At 44.4% G+C, this 19,034-nt stretch overlaps 1 protein-coding gene across 3 annotated transcripts in view; it reads left to right on the top strand.

The window, feature by feature from the left end:
• The window catches only part of MAP3K20 (mitogen-activated protein kinase kinase kinase 20), a 94,299-nt gene extending 78,373 nt beyond the window's left edge, over positions 1 to 15,926 (top strand). For all 3 annotated transcript variants that reach the window (XM_068948583.1, XM_009681751.2, XM_068948584.1), the window contains exons 17-20: positions 7,798 to 7,914; positions 9,501 to 9,575; positions 10,637 to 10,787; positions 14,875 to 15,926. In XM_068948583.1, coding sequence (XP_068804684.1) covers positions 7,798 to 7,914; positions 9,501 to 9,575; positions 10,637 to 10,787; positions 14,875 to 15,557 — 1,026 coding nt within the window. In that variant the 3' untranslated portion in view covers positions 15,558 to 15,926. The remainder of the gene's footprint in view (positions 1 to 7,797; positions 7,915 to 9,500; positions 9,576 to 10,636; positions 10,788 to 14,874) is intronic.
• The last annotated feature ends 3,108 nt before the right edge of the window (positions 15,927 to 19,034 follow it).

Below are 19,034 nucleotides of genomic sequence, written 5' to 3'. Positions count from 1 at the left end.
TTCCCACTGAGCTAAAAGGTGATAGATTTAGACATTTTTTATGAATTTTTATTCCACAAATAAAAAAAGGAGGCCCAATTAACTCCAAGATACCAAAGGGGGTAAAAAACAAACCCTGGCAATTGTGGCTTGAGCTGATTCGCAGAACTGCAGAGTGAATTTTCAATGGCTTTCTCATCCTAGGTGGCTCATTAAAATTTCCCAATCAGGGAAAGGTGTCTGAGCTGTGTCGGCTCCACGGTGATGAATCATCCAACCCCTTAAGAAGGATTGCTCACAGTCTTTTTGTCTCCTGTTGATGCATTCTTTAGTTTTGGTCCTCAAAAGGGCAGAATTTCACCATACCTTTGAATGTTTTCATTTTTACCGAATGTGGCACAGTCTGACCTATATCCAAACACAAAGCTTTGAAGTTGGCTCACCATTTTGCCTTTTTTTCCCCCAGTTACCTCTCCCTCCGTTTGACAAGGTAAGGAGCAGAGCCTCTTCAAAACCGTCTGCTAACTGTGTGAACTATATTCTAGCCCTGATTATCCAACCTGGGATATACTTTAATGCTCTTATTTAAATGTGTGGTGCAAAAGTGTACGTAGTATTAGGGATACTTCAAAGAGTCATTGTGACCAACGCTCCATGTGGAGAAACATGGGCTGGCACAGTGCAGGCAGTGCCAGACAAAACAGTGCTAAAAGAAGTGGTGTAACTGGAATGCAGTTTAACAAGTGCTTGAGACCATTTTTACTGCTTCTTCCTCTCCACCTTCCCACTACATCAAGACTGATGAAAGCTTTCTTTACTTTCTTAAAGCTTATCGCTAGTGAAGTAGGATGGATGTGGTATGACATCACCAGTTTAATTTGCTGTGTAAGATACTCCTCACGTTACCTTACAAACATGGCAATAAATAGGGAAATGGTCTAGGTCCAGAATTTAAAATTTCAGTTTTGTAGTTTTCAGTTGTATCATGTTCATCACACTCTGCGGCTATTTAATAAGTAAAGCTAGCAGAGCATTTCCTGTTATCTGCCCGTTCCTTTGAAAGATACTTGCAAGTACCTTGACTCTCTAACATGCAGTTAGTTAATCTTATCTCAAAACCTCAACATCTTAAACCTATCTCTTTAATCTTATCTCAAAGCCTAATGCTTTCAATACTAAAAACTGATCGCTAAGAATGCAAGCATCCGAGTAGCGGTGTTTGTGTGTCATTTTCATAGGCTTGCTCAGATTCTAGTAAGTAGTCATTAAAGAGGTAACTACTTTGTGAAGAAAATAAAAGCTACCTAAGCTGTAAAATAAAACCAGAGCTATATTTAAATAGAACCAGCTACATTCAGAACTGGTTAATTTAGTCCACCGAGGAAGTGTATGGGTGACAGTGTTCAGGTCCTTTGGACTCCTTGTGTTTTCAGAGGCAGTTTGCTGGATGATGTATTGTTTTCGCACAGGCAGAGTTAGTATATCTCCACCGTCTCCGCTGGGATTACTCTAGCCGCAGCGTCCATGTAACTGAGGTCAAACTCAAGCCAACACCTTTTAAAATTCTTGTGTGCACAGTGCTGAGCCTGGAATTCCCATTGGAAATGAACTATTTTTCCTTAATCCTAAAGAGGCGTAGACTTCTCAGTTAGGAGATTTGCTCACTTGACTTTCTAGACCACATTTTTAATCTTGATCTTTATACCTTGGCCACTTTGAATTAAACTGCCGTCCTCCACACGTCTCCCTCACACGTGTAGCTGGGACGTCTGCAGAAGCACCAGTGATTCCCAGTAGTCTGTAGGCTTGCGACGTGTCCTTGCTAGAGGACAGCCTAGAAGAGGACCTCCGCTGCTGCGTGTGCGTAGCGTAAGTCCAGCAGCACTGCTCACGCCTGCCCGCAGCCGACGTCCTCCCGCGGCCCCGCAGGCAGGGAGGAGGCTGTGTTGGCACTGCGGGTTTTTCCCACGAGTGGCAAGTGGGAATCGTCTCCTGGAGCAAGGGGCTAGTTCAAACAGCACGGGAAGGTATCTGTGTCGTAGTCAGAAGAGGGACTGTTGCTTTCCACACTCCTGCCTTAACGTACGGCACCCACAAGCAAGCCTTTCGTTTTTCTGACATTAACTAAGATCACAGCAGTCCTGGTTTGCTTCTCATCACATGGCAGGGGCAGTGTTTGGTAAATGCCACAGCAAACCTCAGCGCCGCGTTTATCGCCAACCCGCCATCTCAGCTGCTAAAACCTGCTGTTCGCAGGGCGCCAGTGCTGGAGATGCAGCGGCAGCACGTCCTGCATTTATCATCATGCTCCGCTCCATGACGGCACAGTGTTTTACAGGGCTGGGTTTTAAAGAAGGGCTCTATCAAGGGACACATATTTTTGGCACTGCTAGGTGGTCAGTGTAGGTGGAAAGAGGCCTCGCACTTCTCCAGGCTGAATTGCAGTCAGTGAGCGCCTGTTGCCTCATGGAGGAGTAAGGACGCACAAGCAACTGATAACATAAATATATCTTTTGCTTGCTTTGTTTCTTTATGTTTTAAGCACATCTCGCTCCGAAGGCCTCCCCTCCGCCCCTGTTTTTTTCTTCATCCGCAACTGAAACAAAAAACGCGGTAGAGCCACCTTATCTTGCTTGAGCCTAGCTGGCAGCAGTCTGCCCTGACCTGAGACATGAGCCATTGTTAAGGGTGTAACACATTTACATATTTTGCAATAAAACATCAGTTATTTGCATTACTGTGTCAAGTTTTATTTGATTCTTTCACCTAAAAATGACTCATTTTCCTTTCTTGTATTTTAAAAACCAACTACTCTAAGCTTGTTTGAGAATAATCAAAAATTGCCCATTTAGCTAGAAGTCATTTTCTTTTCAAAAGGCAAATGTTATTTAATCTTTCAGCTGTTCATTGTGCCATCATAAATACTTTCTTTTCAGCACAGTTGTGGGGACTGAAATGAGCCCACTAATTGCCTCCCATTTCGACTGACATGTGGTGGTTTAGTGGAAAGAGAACACAGCGGGGAGAAGGAAATAGGAGGCTGAGAAAATGAGAGCTAATTATTTTCACTGCCTCATGTCAGGCTCTGTGTCAGCCTTGTTTTTACAAACTGGAAGGTTTAGCACTAAATAAAACAAACTGGCGTCATGTTTTTATATACTGGCAGTGTCATGGAAGCAGCTGCACATCTCAAAGACAATATAATGCCTGCATTCGCATGGACACCATCTGACAGCCACTGTGAGCCACTGCTAATGAGGATATCACAGTGGTGCCAAGTGAAAGGTGCTGAATTATGTATGATTCTTCATCAGTGCAGCAATAGTCCTGTACATCATTATGAGACATTGTTTTGCTGAAGAGATTAAAACATTCTTAGTTCCAGACCCTGCAACCTATACACGCTACAAGAGGTTATTAATGGAATTTTTAGGGAGAGTTTCTTGTGGATTTCTTTTTGGTTAAAAATATCTCATGGGACAAAGCAGTGGTGGGTCATGACACTATATATATAAAGAAGAGAAGCAAATTAACCATAATTGTGTTATCTGCCTTTAAATCCAGAATAATAAAATATAGTGTAGCCGGGTGATACATAATGATAAATAACCCAAGTGCTGTCACGAGATGTTCAACTCTAATGCCTTTAAAACAGCAGGTTTCAGCAGCTGAGATAGATAATAGCTAAGAATGTAAAGGAGCTTCTGGGGACCTAAATCATCAACATGCTACTACTTTTAGTGCCAGCATGACCAACGTTTTTTTTTTTTTGTTTCATCTGGCGTTACATCTTACTTTTCTTTTAATATCCAGTTGCCTGCTACAATGCCATTCCTATTTTTTCTTGAATCACACAGGAGAAAGTTTATCGCAACCACTGATTTTAAAATGAATCCTGGATTTGGGCCTCCTTGAAAAATGAGGTGTCTCCCCAGCAAGAGTTTTAAGCTGGTGTTGCAGGAGACATGTTTGTTGTTTAAAGCCTGTGCCTGATCTTTTTTCATTCCCCTTTCAGTTTTTGTTGCAGACGTTAGTACGTATGGGGTTACAGGAGTATTTTCAGCACAGTAAGCAGGAGACCTAATTTTTAAAGTGTTCTTATTTTCTGTTTTGAAGCTAAGGGCAAGTGGCTCAAAATATGTTTGTGATTTGCTTTTCTGTTTCTGCAGTCGTTTACAGGGGTTGCTGATTTATTAGCTTTGTCAAAATGTTACTCAGACCTGCTTTTCACATAAAGTTTTAGTGAATGTGCCTCTCAGTTATGAAACTGCATTCTTTTTAATCAAAAAGCTGAAATTCTGTATTTAAATCAAAATCAAGCAGGTAAGTATCGGAAAGTATTTTAATGTTTGAGTGGCAAGATGTCCAGGGAAATCTTTTTTGCAAGACCTCGTGCAAATATATTTATCAACTAGACGTTCCGAACAAACCATTTCCAAATTATTTTCCTATGTATGTCTTGAACTAAATGTAGTCTTGCTGCAAGAAATCTTATGGCTCCAATTCATCAAAGAAATTAAATACATGCTATTACTCTAACCAGATTTTTACTTAAGTGGTTAAGCATATCTTTCCTAATCATTGCTAAATAAGAGGTTACAAATTAATTGGAAAACAGGGAAATATTGTCCCTTTTTGCAGCACACAAATCTAGCATTATTTACTATGTGGGTGAACAAAATGGTCACCAGATTTTTAAGCAAAGAAGCCAAGTATGTATCTTACATAGTTCCAAAGTGTTGTGACTCTAAAGTCATCTGGATTCTTTTTTCCTTTTCCGTTCTTCCTCTTCCCTTTCCCCTTACCCTTCCCATTTGCCTTTTTCCTTTCTCCTTTTCCCTCTCTCTCTCTCTCTCTCTTCTCTTTTCCTTCCTTCCTTCCTTCTCCTCTCTCTTTCTCTCCTCTCCTCTCCCCTCTCCCATTCTTCTTCTCCTCTCCTCTCTTCTTTTTCTTTTTCTTTTTCTTTTTTTCTTCTTCTTTCTTTCTTGTCTCTCTCCCTCTCTCCCTTTCTCCCTTTTCTTCTCTCTGTCTGTCTGTCTCTCCCTTTCTGCTTTTTCTTTTGTCTCTCTCTGCCTCTCGCTCCCTTTCTCCCTTTCCTCTGATTGTTTTACAATAACGCAAAACGAGACCCTTTCCAAATAAAACGGGATGAATGTTTCTGAGAGACGAGAGAGGGTGCATTTAGTGCTGTCATTCGCTCTTTTGGTACCTGCGCTGTGTGACTGGAGAGCGCGCCAAGGAGGACCGAAGGCTTGGGGGCTGGGTGTTAGAGATGGGAGAGTATATTTCTTTTTATAAAGCTGCAGTTAGTAAACAAGAGAAGGCGGCGTTTGTGCAGAGTTCGTGTATGCCCAGCTGCTTCGGGCAGGCTGACGCCTTGCCGCGCTGAGCGGGCTCCTGCGGGCGCCGCTAAGCTGGCGAGGTGCTGCAGCCGCCGCGAGCTGGCAGGTGCCCAGCGCCTGCCGGGCCCGGTGGTTATGCAGTTATGTCAGCGTTTTCTTCAGAGAGGGTAGTTTGATTTATATTGTTTATTCAAATAAGCTCATGTTTGTCAGATTTGGTCTGTAGGGACACTTCATTGCACCAGCACAAAATCATGATTTATGAAGCCGTGGGAGCCTCGAGCAAGGTGGCTGCGACTCTTGGGTGCTTTGCAGTGCTCTCATGGCAGGACACAGGCAGAATTAAACTGATGATATCATTTTATGTCAGTGACTCGTTCTCTATTTGGCTTAGGTGTATTTGTAGAAAGTAATAAATGTCAGCAAGTGAGGTACTACCCTACACTGCCTTTGAACCTATCTGCCGTAGGGAATCCGCACAGCATCCATTCAGGAAATTCTGCTAAAAGTCTGGCAGCGAGAAAGCCGTGGGCGGCTCGAGAAGGACAGCTAGAAACGCAAGGGAGCAAAGATAACTCACTCTGCCGCTGCTGTTCAGTTGCACGGCGCGTAAAGTCCTCCGCCGAGTTCGGGGCCTTGTGCTCGGTGCTGCGCGTGCCCAGGAAGAGACAGAGGTAACCCCCGATTACGACCTAAAAAAACAGGACAGAAAAAGTATGTGCAAGACGGAAAAAGTAAGAGCTACGGCCCATGATTTTGGGCTACGGCCTCTTTGGAGGCAAAGAGCGGCTGAAGCGTCTTACTAGGTGACACAGGAAGCTGCCGGCAGAGCTGGACACTGAGCTGAGCCGGTGGGAGCCCAGCGCGACCCCCTGGCCGCCGAGCTTCCCGCGGAAGCAGTCAGGGTGGCGTCGCTTAGATCAACTCTCACGTCCACTCCGTTCGTAAAATGCAGTCGCTTTCAATGGGGACAGATGGACATATAGGGCCAAATGCTTTCATAAGCATAATTTGTCGTTGTGGTTCTGAAATGATTATACTCCAGTTTTCTTTTATCTTGGAATTGCCAATTCAATGGCTGATTAAAAGCTTTGAGACTTTTGAGGGCTGAGCTCCTAAGTTACATTTATGAGAGATGCACGTGCAAACACTAGCAGATAATTGCATGCACAAATGGATACTTTTTCGGCTGCTGTACGTTTGTGTGTGCAAATAACTGCTTATGCAAGTTATGCATGGCCTGAACGGCCATCTGTGTCCCCGTTGAAAGTTTTTGCAGTTCACAAACAGAGCTGGCGAGGCAACTACCTCCCGCGAAAGTTAAGGTAGCACCTGTCAGGCGGGTGGCCTGGAGCTCTGCCCACGCACCTCGCTGGGTCCACCAGGACGTCTGGAAGGTGCTTGTGGGAAGGGCAAGCTCTTTCTTGCGTATGTGGATCAAGGCAATCAAGGCACAGTGATTTACTCCAGGCCTCAGGGAGTCGCCCAGGGACACGTTTTTGGAGGAGCTCAGTGCACCTCCGAAACGCCTGCTGGGCACAGTGCAAAGTGTTGGCTGCTTTGCTCGGTGGCAGAGAAACCAGGTCTCAGGTTTCCTGCCCCGACGCCCTGCTGCCCGCCCTGCTGGCCGTCACCAGCCGGTCACGCTCCCTGGCCCACCCGGGGACCCAGCTCCCGGCTCTCGGCCCTCACGGAGAGACCCGCGAGGTGCGGCCAGCAGCGTGGGCATCTTGTAGGCTCACACCCAAGGAAGGTGTCGGATGCCTGGCCCCAGATTAAACTCCTAGGGTTATTTAAGGATCCGTTTAATTGCTTTGTTCTGTTAGGTTCATTATTACTATTTTCTAAGCTGAGCTCCCTTATAATTAACGATCCACCCGGACGTGAATGGGAGCAGAGGCTGCCCGGTGTCTCACTGGACACTCGGTATCTGAAGTAACTGGGCTGTAACAACCAGCTCATTCCCTTACCCGCTATTTAAGCAACTGCCCTAATGACGTTTCTTAGACCCTCTGGTTGTTTGTCCTTGGATTTACCGGGAAGATGTTTGCAGGGCTGGCTGCCATTGTTGGCTTTAGCTCCGGGTGGCTGGGCTTCCCCGTGCTGCCCTGTTCCTCGCCTCGGCGCGCCCGAGCCGAGCTGCCGAGCCCGCCTCTGAAATAACGCTTACCTCTTCCGGCGTCTTCCTTGCACCGTTTAAGACAGTAAAACCCATCCACATGGCAGCTTTTTCTCAGGGGTCAACTAAGAGGAGAGTAAACAAGAGGATCCAAAGGTTTTTCCTAGTCAATGCTTTCATAGTAAACTATGCATATCTTAAAAGAAATATATGTTCCAAATATTTTTTGCTGGGTTTTTTTTTAGTACTTTGAGGAATAGGCTGGTTTTGGTTTGTTTCAGTTTTCAGTTTTGTTTCATTTTGGGTTTTTTTATTTGTATTCTAACAATCTAACATTCTTTTTTTTATTATTCATAGGACTGTAAATGGAAAATGTACATGGAGATGGATGGGGATGAAATTGCAATAACCTACATAAAAGATGTGACATTCAACACTAACCTACCTGATGTAGAGATTTTAAAGATGACAAAGGTATTTACAGCCTTAAAGCTTTCACAGATTCACAGATCTCAAACAAAGACATTAAAATACCACAGCAGTCGACTTTTGTGCTTGCGGAAGCTCAGTCTCTTGACAGCTTTTAAGTAAAATGCACATTTTAAACAGATTTGTATCATAATAGGAGCTAGGTATTTTGGTTTTCTTTTAAGCTGACAATAATGCCAACAATAGAAAAATAAGAGAAGGAACTAATTTATATTTTCTTCTTTTAATTCCATGTTATATCCTCTGAATTTATTACTTCCTTTAAAGAAAAGAATGTCCAAAAAATTACTTTCCTTTTTAAGAGAAGAAAGTGATTTAAATGTTCCAATTAGAAACTTCGTATGATTTGTATGGGTGTTTTCTTCTTTTTCTTTCTTTTTTAACACGGTTTGGGAACTTTCACAGGGTTCTAGCTCTCCCTCTTTCATGCAGTGACGGGTTCCAAAGACTAAAACCCATCAGCGTGTTGAGCCCGGGCACTGTGGTACTGAACATTTGCAGTTCAGCATCACTGGACATTTTACCTTTCTTCAGAATCTGCCTGTAAAGATTTACCAGCCAGCATTGAGACTGGTGTTAACGTAAGCAATAGAAGCTTTGCTAATGCACAGGACATTCTCTTTGCTGTTATTTTAATTGATTGTTTTTATTAACGTGCTCCACTTGGTAATAGCTAACAAAATACATTTCTAAATGAAAAAATATACAGCTTGATTGCCAATTAAAATGCTGCGCTAATGTGCACTGACAAAAAACCCCAAAAACAAAACAAACCCCCTCCCCCCCCCCATACACACACAACTCCTGAATGCTTTTAGCTGGGTATGCCTTATGTAACATTTTGAGGGCATCTTTGGTTATTTTTTCTAAAGAAAAAAACTCTTGAGAACTAAAACTATTGAGGATCAGATTGGCATGGGCAGAAAATATAAAAATATATTGACAAAACACAATTTTGATAAAAAGGATTCTCCTTTTTGATAATGCTAATACTGTTTTTATAATTAGTGATTTCTAGAGCTTCACTATTATATTTATGATTTATTATTATTATTATTTTCATTTTTTATTGCAAGATCGCTTTCTGTTTAATTTTTTAGAACTTCCATTTTGGGCTTTTTCAATTTTTCCTTAAAAGAAAAAAAAAGTTAAAAAAATCACCAGATACAGTAAGATTAACTTTTAACGTACTTCAACAGTTTTATATATGGCAAGGAATATCTCCAAGAATCTTTAGGTATCTCTTCCTGCTTGTTTCTGAAATTCTCGCACCAAAAATTTGCACATGCACAAAAACTGAAAAGGGTGATGTCCCGATGAGAATATTCCATGTTTTCTAACTTACAGGCAGGTTATTTACAAAACTCTCTTCTCAGCCTTCCTTTCACAAAAGAGGAAGTAAATAATTCCAAAATACATTGCTTTGTCTCATAACGTTTTAAGAGAAGTATTGATGCTAACAATATGGAAAAGGATGAAAAAAGGCAAAAGTCAAAAATAGCTTTGGAGTGTTTCAGAGACAAGTCAGGAGATTAAGAACACCTCATAAAAATCCCACCGTGTTTTTTCAGCCGCCATTTGTAATGGAGAAATGGATTTTGGGAATAGAAGAACACCAGTCTGTGGAATGTACTGTCACATACGAGGTAAGTTCTAGGAAGCAAATAAAAAAAAGTTTAACTAAGATAAAACCTACATGGGAGATGTTAAAATAATATTATCTGGGTCTGTTATTTCCTATAATCAAGACTTAGCACCCTGCAACAATTGTAAAACCTAAGGTTTAGAGCAAAACCAGAATGAGGTCTACAGAGACTATGTTCTCAGACTCCTAGCCGGGACAGCTCCTTTTCTCGAGTAAGAGAACTCCTTTTACCTGAAGTAATGGTCAGTGTTGCTGGCATTACCTGAAGAGACTGTTTTTTACCTTTTCAACAAAGAGCTAATTAGCAGAGCTGAGGGGCAAGAGGAGGAGAAAGAATGAGAAGTAGAGAGTAAAATAAAATAAAATCTGGAGACAATTTAGCAACATTTGATGTGATAGAGATTAGCCTTTGTAAAAAGAGATTGTGGTTACTTACAAAAGAGTTTTTATAAAGACCAATGACATGCTTCACACTGAGGCTAATAATTGAAATTCCAGCTCTGTCCTAAGGCAAGGATTCAAGCGGTGATGGAAAGACAGGAAAATTCTGGACCTTGTTTGCTAGCCTTAGAAGTGAAGAATGGTAGTTTTCTGTTGCAAGAATAGCCATAGGTTTCTTTTAGTGTGAAGTTCCTCCCAGGAATCACAGGGACTTACTGCAGAATTGAGGTGCATGCTGCTCCAGGGAGGTTATCATGAAGGGAACCCCTGCAAAAATACCTGCTTTGTCCTACCTCTTTTAGCAGAAAGCACTATCTACTTGATATTCACATTAATATAACTAGCAAAATACTTTCTGTATTTGTTGAGAAAGGCCCTCGGATCTTTCTTCCACATAGTACGTTAATTGAAACAGTTATTCACTACCGCATTTTTAGCATAATCATAAAATACCAGCCAAAATTATCTGGAGTCTGAAAATGCTTGAGAACTGTCTAAGTGCTTTTGCAAAACAAACTCTTTATTCAAAGTGCTGCTGCCCAGGTGCTAGTGGAAGCTCCCTGGTAGGACAGCTCAGTCCAGTGTGCGTTATGTCCTAATGCGGTGCTGTTTCCGGAGCAGAGCGACGTCAGAACTCCCAAAACCACCAGACACGTCCAAGGTATCCGCTGGAGCAAAGTGAAAGTGCAGGACGAGGTCGAGACAGTGCAGCTCATGATACAGACCTCCCTCCCAAACTCAGAGGGCAACCCACGGAGCAGGTCCAATTCAAGTAAGTCGCTATACTCAGACTGCCTACCCTAACTGCTAACACGGGCAAGGCAGATATGTACAGGGAGAACAGCAGAAAGCAAATGCTGTTATTCTCTTCTGACAAGAGAGCTCCATCTTGCTGCTTCAGCCTGCGCTGAGGTCCCTGTGATGTCCTGGGTAGACGCATACAGGAGCACCCTGGCGTGTATAACCTACCTTAAGGGCTAAACATTAGGTAGTGACGTGTTCTATATCACAGTGTAATTTCATGGGGGTGTCCTGTATGGAAGCATACTGGAACTAGTCTATGGCGCTTAGCTACAGCTCTTTTGTCTGCTTTGGTCCCTTGCAGTCGCACATCAGCAGCAGAGGTAGAGCTCAGATCCCTCTGCTCCGAAACCCCAAATGCTTCATGTCGAAGTGAGCTGAGATTCTTCCAGTAGTAATCATCCTTAAATACAGACACTTTTTCTACCCCATCCTTCGCCCCCCCCACTCTAGAAGACTTGGCTCTTGGGAAAAGCGTTGCTACCTGCAGTCCAGGCTTCTTCCACTCTCTCTTGTCACATATGCACGTATCCATGGTAGCCCTTCCACGATGGCAGGCGTGCTCCTCTCTTCAAGAATGCTTGTGGAGGCAAGATCAGGGGATCAGTACGCCAGTCTGCCCTTCTCCAAAACAAGAGGGTGCTCAGTATTGTGTCAAGTGTGTTGGCCAGCAGAAGGATTTGGGCTGAATTCTAGAGCCCACACAGAGGCAGACGCCTTGGCAGAGCTCAGCCTGGCAAAAGTGCTGAAGGGTAAGACTAGAGGATCCCTGCCATGGTGTAACACTGCAGATAATCAGTAAACCAAGGTAACCTGAATCTCTCCAGCTTGAAGTCCAAATGGTTAATCTGAATGCTGGACAAAGTGTTTGCCCCTAAGAGAAACATCCTTTTCTGCACGAGCCTCAAAACATGAATGGTTCCTTTGCAGCTGCGTGGCCTTAGGGAGAGTCCACGGTGCCTGCAGCATCGCTCCTGCTCTCTTGCACACTGGTTCCTCTGTGCTCTGAGCTGCCGCAGTGCAATCCAGCACTGGCTTGGGCGCACACAGCTGTACTGGTGTAGGGCTGTGACCACGTGTCTGAGTCAGGCAGGACTTATTAGCAAGGACGCATTTGCATGGCAATGCATCTAATCAGCTCTGGGACTGGACTGAGAGCGCAGGTAGGGACACTGTAGTTATCTGTATAGCTGTGCCGTGGGTGAAGGGGGGGGCAGCACAACTGAGGGGGCAGCACAGGAGCTGGAACAAGATATGCTAGTCAGTGGAGAGTGAGTGTCTTAGATTATGTGGCACTACTGCCAAATGTAGAACAGAGGCCTCATGAATTAAGAGGGCTGGTTTAGACTACAGACATGTCTGAAATGAGCAGTCTTATTCCTATGTAACGGTACCTTGATCCAGTTGCAACACAACTGTGTTTTGTAATGCAGGTGAGACCCTGAGCATCTTCTAGAAGACACAGCTTCATTGCAGGTTAGCTCTGGTGATTTCGGTCTGAACATTCAGGTTAGTCTAGTCTTGGGATGATGAGTCATACCAAAGTGTGGCGTTGTATCTTCACAGGTTTCTTCTTTCCTCAGTCGAGTGTGTTGTTAAGACCTCTGGGGGCACATGCCATAGTTGCGTCTGCTGCAGTAAGCCAAGCTGCTTTGATTTTTTTGTGCTGAATGGTGGTGGAAGAGCTTTGTCTCTCCCTCTGGCACAAGAAGGCACTAATGTATTGTCAGCATCCAGTTGAATAGGCACAGTGCAAAGGAAATGGGTTATCAACCAGCGCGAAAGCTGTGTCTCAGCTCTAGCATATCTTCAAGCCTATCTTCCTTACCAGGCCACCTACCTCATGGCCACCAAATCCAAGCACAAAGGTAAAGGTAATACCTGTGTAAGAGGCTGAACTAATAAGCAGTGAAAAAACTACCTGTGGGGTGTTATACTGGGCATTTAATTCTGTATTCAGAACTCCTGATTCAGAGTGCAGACAAGGGAGAAGATACCACCAGGCCCAGCGAGAGGCTCAGAGTAACAGAGGTAGCTCCACTGGAGCGTGCAGGGGAGGCTCCCACTCGGGAGCAGGACCAGGGGCTGCCGTGAGGAACAGCGATTGAGCCGCCTGGAGGCACCAAAGGGAGCACCTCACTCAGGAGAGCCGCCAGCGGAGGCTCCGGGTAGGGTGTCCGGCGGCTGCCAGAAATGGAGCACCTGTGCTCCTTCTGAGGTAGCTGACAGCAAATGAAGACCCAAAATCAAGTCCTGAGCCTGCTGTTTCTAGATTTATGAAGTCTGTGTTTTACAGCCACAGTCTAGGCAGAAGAACACGGGGGGATGACAGAGGAGACAGTATTTATAAAGTACATTTCACCATGCACATTTCTTTTAAAACTGTGACTTTGAAGGAGGTTAAGAAACAGAGAAGGCAATTCCCATCTGTCTTTTTGTGAAAGGAGGTTCATCTCTCAGTGCAGACAGAGCTATCTGCTGTGGAGATGTCACAGTCACACTTTGACAGGAAAGACAGTTTTCTTTTGACATATTTGACATTAAGTTGAAGTGATTTAAATCTCTTGGGATTCAAGCAAAGTCTGAGGAAGGGAGGAATGGAAGAGACTATCCATTACGTCTTAACAGGAGCAATCTTAACAAGGACGGAGCTACTAACCAGCTTTCTGAAAACTCCCCACAGGAGATGCAGTGGTAGCCTTGCTAATAAGAGCCAGAGGGCTCGTGCTGCAGGAATGCTTTCCTCAGGAAACCAGCAATAAGATGACAGAGGAACTGGAGTCCTCTGCTGCGTTTAGTAACATTTCAGTCACACTTACCCTGCTGCAAGCTGCCAGGGTTATGGGTTTCTGTTGGAATGATATTAGCACTCTTTAAGGACAAATCATTCAAATCTCTCTGGATCAAAATTACTTTGGTTGCTCCCTGTGGGTGTTTGGCCAGTGCTGTGGCCTCTGATAAAAGGAATTCCTGGTCTCAGCGGTACCCATGACATAACAAATCAGGCAGCCTTCACAGTTCAAATGAAAAATTTAGAACTGTTGTATTTGCTCGAGGCTTTCATGCCAACCACGGGGCTGACTTTCAAAAGTGCTTCAGTCTGATCTCTGGGAGCTACAACTTTTGTTAAGACTCTGGGACTTAACAGTAGGTGCAAGGGTGCCATAATACCATGGGTAGCTCACAGTGAAGTGCTATCTACCCATGCTATCCTAGTTCAAGTGTACTGCTTCACCTGCTTTTTCACATACAGAGTTATTTCCTCGGTGAAAGCCAGGTGGAGGTTATGGACTTCAGTTGTGGCTTAGACTCAGCGTTTGGAGCATGCAAAGTGGATTGACTTCTGAGTTCATAGTAATAATAATCACTGAAATAGCTCAACTAGCTGTGGTGTATACCAGTTTGAAGGGAAAACGAAGAGAGAGGTGGTGAGTTTGGCTGCTGCAGTGATACCTTTATGCTGGAAGTTTTCATTCTGCAAGTGGACAGCTTCACGCTGGGGTTTGCTCCACCTCTGTGTGCTCGCCTGGGAATGGTGGGACCACGCCAGCTGAGAGAGAGGCAGGTGGAAGGGATGCTGCAGCAGCGGCTGGGGTGCCGAGGTATCCACTCGGTAGTTTTCCTTTCCAAGCTTGTTGTGAAGGTCTATAGGCTCTTTTGCAATGAAAGCTGTGAAGTCTGCCCAGGCTGTCAAGAGCATCACAGGAAATGTTTAAAACCCACTTGAGTTAAAAACACTGGGAAGTGTTTGGGAGTGGAAACCCACTGTAGTGCACAAATTCACTGGATGGTTCAATAAATATTTTCTAGTCTAAGCTCCATAATCTGCACTGGCATAACAAACATTTGCATCAGTTGCTATTTTGAAGTATGTAATGCTGAACATCCTCAAACCTAGGATTAGTTCTCTGCACGACTAGGAGGCAAAGCGTGATTTCAGATATACAGCAGATACAGAGTGATTCTTCAGATGAACGAAGCCTCATACCTTTGGTAAACCAGAATGCAATTTTTCAGCAATTCATACAAAGCTGATCTTGTTTCCATTTCTCTCCCAGGTATTGATAGCGAGTGGATGAAGACGCTGAGAATGCACCAAATAGCCAAAGCCACTTCCCTTCAGCATGCCCGTCCCCACAGCCCAACCACTGTAACGCATTACCTACCCTACCTTCGGAGCCAGGACTCCTACGCCGCGGCCGTAAGGAGGACACGTGGTCCTGTCACTTACCAGTTTACATCTATCAGCCATTCCAGAAATTCTTCTCCCCTTTCACATGGTTTGGTGAGAAATTTATCAAATCTACATCTGAACTCAAAGGGCAGCAGTAACTCTAGCACAGCTTCTGATACCGCTTCGGAACGGGACAGGTCTGCTGGCAAAGCCCGAAATGCCTCCCACAGCGGGAACTCCCGCAGCTCCTCCGACGGGAGGCACAGCGGGACGAGCTCCCCGGTGGCCCCCAGGCACGCGGAGAAGGCGTACCGGACTTCCGTGGCAACGCCTGGCGCGTCGCGCTCCTCCGACCACAGAAGGTACTCGCATGCTCCCCCTCAGCCCAAGGCCATCCCAGGCATGCCTCTGCACAGCGAAAGCGAGCCCAGGAGTGAAGGAGAGGGCAAAGTGAGCGAAGGAGGTTGGATAAAGGTGCAGCATGCAAAGAAGTCCCACAGGCAGATGGCCGGCAAGCCAAGCAAAGAGAGACCCAGAGGGAGCTGGCGGGGCCGGAGACTGTTCTGAGGCAGGCACCTGCGGATGGTTTTGACCCAGTTATTTTCCCTTTTATTTAACAGAATGTTCAGATTAAACAGTGAAAACACATGTGCTTTTATTTAATGTTTTCCTACTGCTAGTGTACAGCACTGAATACAGCACGATACTACCTCTCACAGTTTACCAGCCAAACAGCACAGATCTGGGTGCTGCTAGTGGAAGAGAATAACTGTCTGTGTCTGCTTTTGCCACGGGGAATTGCTTTCATTCCCGGTACTGATGAATTTAATTTGATCTTCTCCCTTCTCCCTTCCCTTCGGCTGCTCATGTTCTTAGCTGACTGGATATCCATTAATTTGCTTAATATTTCAATAATAAATTCAGTATGACACAACAGTGTGCCATAACAAGAAGTTGTTCATTTCATCCTTGCAGACCCTATTCTGCTGTTATACCGCCCCTCACCGCAGCTCTTTCTCTGGATACCGGGTCTGACTTTGAGTACAGTTTCCCCACAGTCCATTGAATTTGCTTCTACCAGGGCTATATGAAGAGAGGATATTTTTAACAGACCAATGTAGTCAGAAAAGAAAACAGGAATGCACAGAGATTTTTCCTCGGGTTCACTCCAGTGACTTCAGTTCTCTGCTTCCAGCTTGCCATCCCCTTTCAGGAATTTCTCATCTTCCTCTTTATGAAAAACCCAGATACCAGGTATCTGATACCGCAGAGCAGACGCTGTGACATCCATAGTTGTCATAATCAGAAAGAGAAAAAAAAAGATAGGCTTTATGCTCTTGGAAAAAGAAAAGAGAGGGAGAGAGAGACACTGCCTTTATAAGAGTTACATCTCATCCTACTGAGGTCTGTGATAATGTTTATCCCCGGGCAGCAGGCATTTTTTAATTGAATTTTTAAATGTGGCCAGACTGTGCCGCTTTTGTCTTTCAGTCTTCAGGTAGTAAAGACGAGGTCAGCAAAGTTGGTGATTAATGTGGTCTGTAGCTCCATTGAGAACAAAGACATAGGTGCAGACTCACTTGTCTTCAGAAAGTTTCTCGTTGGCCTTTTCACTCCAAGCTGATTTCACACAATTAAAAAGGAAAAAATAAAAAAAGGGTTTCCCAAGATGCAAAAGGAAAAAAGAAAAGCATCAAAAAGAGGCAGCTGAACCCCAAGCAATGCATGGTACCCTCTGAAAGCCAAGAGACGGTAAATTAGAGGTGCCTTTGGGCAAGGTCAGGAAATGAGGAGAGAAACGTTACCCCGGCTCGGCCTGGGCACAAACCTGCCTCCGCTAGGGGAGGGCGCCCACAGGAAGGGACGGGTGTCTCCAGATGCGCAGGCTGGAGGTCATGGAAGAAGACGTTGCACCTGAAGGTGTGCATTTGGGTTTGGTATTCGCACCCGAGCGACGGAGGTCTGTGGCAAGGTCAGACACCCCAAACGTGGTGCCTCGGCATGGGGACGCTGCCGGGAGCCCGCTGTCGCTTCGGCCGTGTCCGCAGGCAGCAGCTGCCCGATGGGAGATGCATCACAGGGGCGGGCAATGGCGATTTGATTATTTTCCTGTGTAATCAGTACAAAAATCAGAGCTTTCCAGAATTACATAAAAGCAGGCCCGTCTGTAATCTGGCCTTTATTGGGGAGAGCTGATACTTATCAGAGTGAATTGAGAATTGTATTTCTTGAGTTCAGAAGAGGGTTCACCAAAACCAGCGGAGCAGGACATCACTGATACCAGGTCACTGATGTCAGAAACTGCAGCACTGTCATTTCAGTAACTTTTCTTCTGACAATAGTTAAGAGCAGAAAAAAGTAACAGGCTTTATCTGGAAATGAATGGGGGCTATATGTATAGCTGCGTGATAGCAAAGCTGTTACGGCTTCAAACTGGTGGACGCTGGTTAGTAACCCAATTTCTGACCCTAATTTACTCATGTGGAGAAAAGCTGACAACTAATTTGGGAAACATGAACTATCCAACACTGGACATTTATTTTGCACAATTCAGCAGGAAGCTGGTGCTTGCGTTGTTAAAATTTGGAGATGCATCTCAGGAATGGAGATCTTGCTGCACGGTTTGCAGCCTACACAAATTCTAGGAAGAAACTGTGAGATTTTGCAAGGGTACATTTTCCTTATAGGGCGATCGGGCTGATAGCATAGTTACACAAGCCTGAAAAAAGGCCCTACCCAATGGATAGTTGGAGGCTGTGGCCTGGTGGTGGCCATCCAAGATTTATCAGCTGCTTGTGCTTGATTATCAAGATGTCCAAAAGGATTCCTCTGCTGTTTGTAAGCAATTTAATGCTGTGCCTAATTTTAATCTGCAATGTACTGTCTGTCCACATCTGTTGTATTAAAGTGTTCATTAGCATTTAAAGGAGAAGCGGATGGTATTGATCACGCTTTTAAAATTAAACAATCATGTAATAGTCACTGATTAAAAATCCTCTTGCTGCACCAGGATTGCTGTGTAAAGCAACAGTAAGTGAACTTGTCAGAAAAAAATTCTTCATATCCAATGCGTGCCCCAACTGTGGCACCAAAGCTGCTCTTGTATTAAAATAGCAAGAAATAAATTACTCAGTGACAAGCCATTTTCAACACCAGAAAAAAAAATTCATATAGGAATACATTTGCATACAGTTCCCACTTCAAGTGTGAAATTTTTGTTTTTTGAATTACAAAATACATTTAATATGTTCTCCCTTGGACCGTCTTCCCCCTTAACCCTACGTAAGTGAAAAACTCTCAGCAAGATCTGCTTTTCCATCTCGTTTCCATCATTCTCAACATGTCTAGTCCTTATCTTGGAAATAATTACTTACAAAGCAAAATGTGCTTATGGAGCCTCTTTCATTGCCCAGTACTTTCCTAAGCAGAGTGATTTATTGCCATGTTTCACCAACGTGCAGCCACCTCTGGCCAGGAGGCCGTGCACGGCAATACGGAAAATTGGAACGTTTTGGGCAAGCACATGTCAACAAATCATTACTCTTTGGAAATGAGCCATGCTGGGTTTTATTAGGCTTTTCTCACAAATCTGTGAAAAACAAACACATTTAAGCACTGGTATATCTAGATTTGCACCCTAAGAACTGGGGCGCGCTGCCCTCGGTCCGTAGGCATATCCTCCGGCGTGCTACGCCCTCCCTCCATGGCTGACTCTGCAAGAGGCAAAATATATCCTTTCTGGAAACTTGGCCTTGTTTTCCTGGCTCTCGTTTCTTTTGGTCTTCAGATCTCCGTGCACTGATGTTGCTGTGTTCTTAATCCCGAGAGGTGCTGAACATCACCTGCATTTTCCTTTTCCACAGTTCAATATGCTCTGAATCATAAGGTGCCCGTTCAGTGATGGCTGCTGGGTTGGACAAAGAAAAATAGTGGAGAATCAGGAAGGACAATTCAGAACTGGATGTCCAAAGTAAGGGAGTATTTGCATCCAGTGGAGCGAATGTGTACCAAATCAGGTCTGCGTTTTCTTTTTCCCTTTTTTTT

This window comes from Struthio camelus, chromosome 6 (genome assembly GCF_040807025.1).
Source record: "Struthio camelus isolate bStrCam1 chromosome 6, bStrCam1.hap1, whole genome shotgun sequence".
NCBI classification, from domain to species: Eukaryota; Metazoa; Chordata; class Aves; order Struthioniformes; family Struthionidae; genus Struthio; species Struthio camelus.
The sequence above is the reverse complement of the archived record's forward strand: the minus strand, read 5'-3'. Positions and strand labels throughout refer to the sequence as shown.